Genomic DNA, 3753 nt, shown 5'->3' on the forward strand with positions numbered 1-3753 from the left:
CACTGGCTGAAACAAGTTGGACTAAACTGCCCAATGTGTGGATGAGGAGTTGAGCCTAATCAACTGTCATGTTACAAACAAAGATGCTGGCCCTTTCAATTCCAGACTTTTAACTATCAAAAAAGATCAAGTCTGTATTAACCAAAGAAAAGCGTGCCTACAGATATTTTGCAAGGTGCCTTTGCTAATTAAATGCCCAGACATAGGTATGGACACACAGAACACTTTAATCAAAAATGAGTGTACAGTCAGAGAAGTCAAACTCTCGCCATATTTACAGCTTAAGGAAAAAAGGAATGCTTTAACGGTCATTCAAAACAAAAAAATCCATGTCACCTCACTGAAGAGTAATACAATGTATTTCTGACATTTCCAAATCAAACAATTCTTTCAATTTTCTGTCAAAGATAAGAGAATTTTGCGTGTTCCAATGGGCCTTTCATTAAGTTCATTGACAGCAGCCATTGCCTCATCATAGTTTTCAAAGTAGACTGTGGCAAGCCCTGTTGCCATTCCATCCTTTGTGAACTTGACATCTACCGAATCACGAGTGACTCTGTAACCATAGAAAAAATCTAAAATTTCTTCCATAGTGGCTTTGTATGGCAGATTCTTCATACGTACAATAGCACCTGCTGGCCTGCCTTCCAAACTCTGGCTACGGTATGGTATAGAATGGTGGTAATCAATATTATTTTGGCTTCCTCTGTCAAACCTTCCAGCAAATTCATCTGGACCAACAAAATCCAATGAGTTAGAGCCTCTAAACCTTTCTGGAGAACCTCTAAAATCTCTATGACCATATGCCAAGTCATCATGTAGCCCATAAGACCGTTCACGTGCACTATACTCATCTCTGTACATTGGTGAACGGGCCAAAACATTTTCCACTGGTTTTTCAATAAAGACACCAAATTCCTTCATCTGCTCATCAGATATACGTCTCAGGAGAACTTCCGTATCCAAGAATCGTTGGCGATTTAAGCTTTCTGCAAGTAAAGCTTGCTGTTCAGTGGGAAATTTTACCAATGCTTCCCCAAGTCCGACTCCATTGTTGTCAAAAAGCAAGTAAATATCATCTTCATGCACGGGAAATCCAGCTAAGAATCGAAGAACTTCAGCTTTGGTTACATCAAAAGGAAAATTCCTCAAGTATATACATCTTTTCGTGGGGGAACGCTCTCTGCTTGGACAATCACCAATAAAACTCTCCACTTTAGGAGGAGACCGACTTTCAAAGGACTCTATCAAATCCAACATTTCTTTTCGAGGAATTGGAAGTATAAAGATTGGCCGACCACCGAGATTACCTTTGTGCAAAGTGATGCACTTTTCAAACTGCCATCCGTTTCTTACCATGACAAAGCCTTCTCTTGTTCTGTTCTGGTGCCTGTCAAGCAAGAACTTGATCTGTGAATCTGGGAGGTCAGGGAAACCCAAAAAACGCTTAATATCCTCTTTCTCCACACTATATGATAAATTCTTCAAGTGTACGTAAAACTGCTGATTTTGTGGCGATCTGGACCTTGACCTTCGTTTCCTGGGTTGCTTGGAATGTGGTACTCCTACTTGCCCACCAGCAGTAACCCACTGCTCTTCGGTTGTCTTCTTTAGAGAGATAAATCTGTCTCCAATATATTGATTATGACGTTCCAGGGCTGCAGATGCATCCTTTGCACTTCCAAATTTCACGAGACCATTTCCATTTCTAAGGCCATTTGGACGCAATAGGAAGAGAACCTCAACTACATCTATGCCACTGAAAAATTTCCTGACCTCTTCCTCTGTTGCACTGTATGGAAGCCCATACATAAATACATAAACATCATCAGGTTCTTTAGAAGGTTTTGCTTCTCTCCTGTCATACCTTCCTGTGTATACTTCATTGTGTTTTATCCCACTGTTGTCTAGACCAGGTTCAATTATGCCTTTGTCAAATTTTTTGTTATAGTCGACTCCTTTCTTTGCACCAAACGTATCACTACCAGGTGGTACTGCTGGATGCTTTCTGTTACCTCTACGACTCATTTCCAAAGTATTTTGCATTTCTGTCTTGCTGCTAAGGAAAAGCTGAACTCGCGAATTCTTAACACCACCACCTGTTCGACTCATAGCACGTCTGGCATCTTCATCTGTTGCAAATATAATAAAGGCTTTGCCGGTTTTACCACCAATAATGTGCACACCTCCATCAGGGATATTTAGTCCAGAAAAGAAATGCCGAATATCAACTGAACCAGCAACAACAGGAAGCCCCTCTAAGCGGATCACTACTGCCATTCTTTAAAAGTTTACACCTGCAAAGAAAAAAAAAAAAAAGTACACAACAGCTATTAAATCCTTTGGTTTAAAATAAAATAAAAAATTAAAGTGCAACTGTACCTTAGGTGGCCTCCTGTGTTCTATCAAATCCAGTGAGATATCCCCAACAAGGCAGCAGAATAGATCAAAATAGAATGAACAAGGCACACACGTCCAATGTGCACTCTCTATTAAGTGCTATGGAGAGTTCATACTCCATGCTATGGAGGAGTACAAACTCTCCAAATGACTGAATAGAGAGTGCATAATGGATGCTTGTGCCCAAATCAGAAGCGTTTGACATGCGGCTATGGGGTCTCATAGATAACTCACTGGATCCCGGACAGCCAAGTAAAAGACTTCCGGAGGTGGGGGGGAGGGGGTTAATTGTACAATGGTAGATTGGGGCTGGGGAAGCTTCACTATAAGTAGATAAAAGGTGCAGTTACACTTAATAGCATTGAATTTTGGAAAACATGTCTATTAAAAACACAACTTTAAACAAAAGCATATTCACTGTATCAAAATATACAAAAAACAAAGAAACACATCTTTAACAGGTGTGTAACAAATGAAATATGGTCAACTCCACCTCTAGGAGTACACTGCCCAATCTGTATAATCCAGGATAGTCTTTGCATTGGTTGTTGCCCTAGTAATTCCAGAAGGGACAGGCAAATAAACAGGTGGTGGGGTCTGTTCAGAGATTACCCCACTGGCCATTACATAACCCCATCATAAATGTTAGAGGGAAGAGATGTGGTGTACAGGCCAGACAGCAAAACCGATCTTTATTGCTAAAATTGAATTAAAAAGCAAACAGTCTCTTAAATTCAAGGCTACCCCGACACATCTCAGGCATTTGAGTCAGCATGAAGTTGAATCAAAACTCACTTCAGTTGGGGCAGAACTGTGTAAATCTCCAAACTCAGTGAACAGAGATACAAATCCTTTGGCAGGTAAAACAAGATTTTGGAGTTTATTGAGGCGCACATCTGTGAGTGAAGTCAATCTTCACTCACAGATAGGAATAGCTGGGAAAGAGGGCAATGTAGTCGTGATGGGTGACTTCAATTACCCAGACATAAATTGGGCCAATGGAACTTCGGGTTCGGCAAAGGCGGGGCGATTTCTAAACATGTTGCGCGACAATTTCATGGACCAGATGGTGGAGACTCCTACCAGAAAAAATGCCATCTTAGATCTAATTGTCACTAATAATGCAGAGTTAATCGAGGATATTGTAATTGGGGAGTCATTGGGTAATAGTGATCACAATGTGATTACTTTTAATATTGAACACAGAAAAGGGAAGTGTACTGGAAGGACTAGAACCCTAAACTTCAGAAGGGCCAACTTTGAGAAGCTGCGCAACCTAGTGGGGGAAATAAAATGGGAAAACTTATTTCAAAACCTAAACACAGACCAGATGTGGGATTGTTTTAAAAACAC

General features: G+C 40.6%; 1 protein-coding gene across 3 annotated transcripts in view; it reads right to left on the reverse strand.

Annotated features, from left to right (window-relative positions):
- Positions 1 to 365: 365 nt before the first annotated feature.
- The window catches only part of RBM12B (RNA binding motif protein 12B), a 5570-nt gene continuing 2182 nt past the window's right edge, over positions 366 to 3753 (reverse strand). For all 3 annotated transcript variants that reach the window (XM_018560192.1, XM_018560190.1, XM_018560191.1), the window contains exon 2: positions 366 to 2297. In XM_018560192.1, the coding sequence (XP_018415694.1) occupies positions 391 to 2280 (1890 nt within the window). In that variant the 5' untranslated portion in view covers positions 2281 to 2297 and the 3' untranslated portion in view covers positions 366 to 390. The remainder of the gene's footprint in view (positions 2298 to 3753) is intronic.

This window comes from Nanorana parkeri, unplaced genomic scaffold (genome assembly GCF_000935625.1).
Source record: "Nanorana parkeri isolate BGI_ZX_2015 unplaced genomic scaffold, ASM93562v1 scaffold439, whole genome shotgun sequence".
In the NCBI taxonomy this organism is placed as follows: domain Eukaryota; kingdom Metazoa; phylum Chordata; class Amphibia; order Anura; family Dicroglossidae; genus Nanorana; species Nanorana parkeri.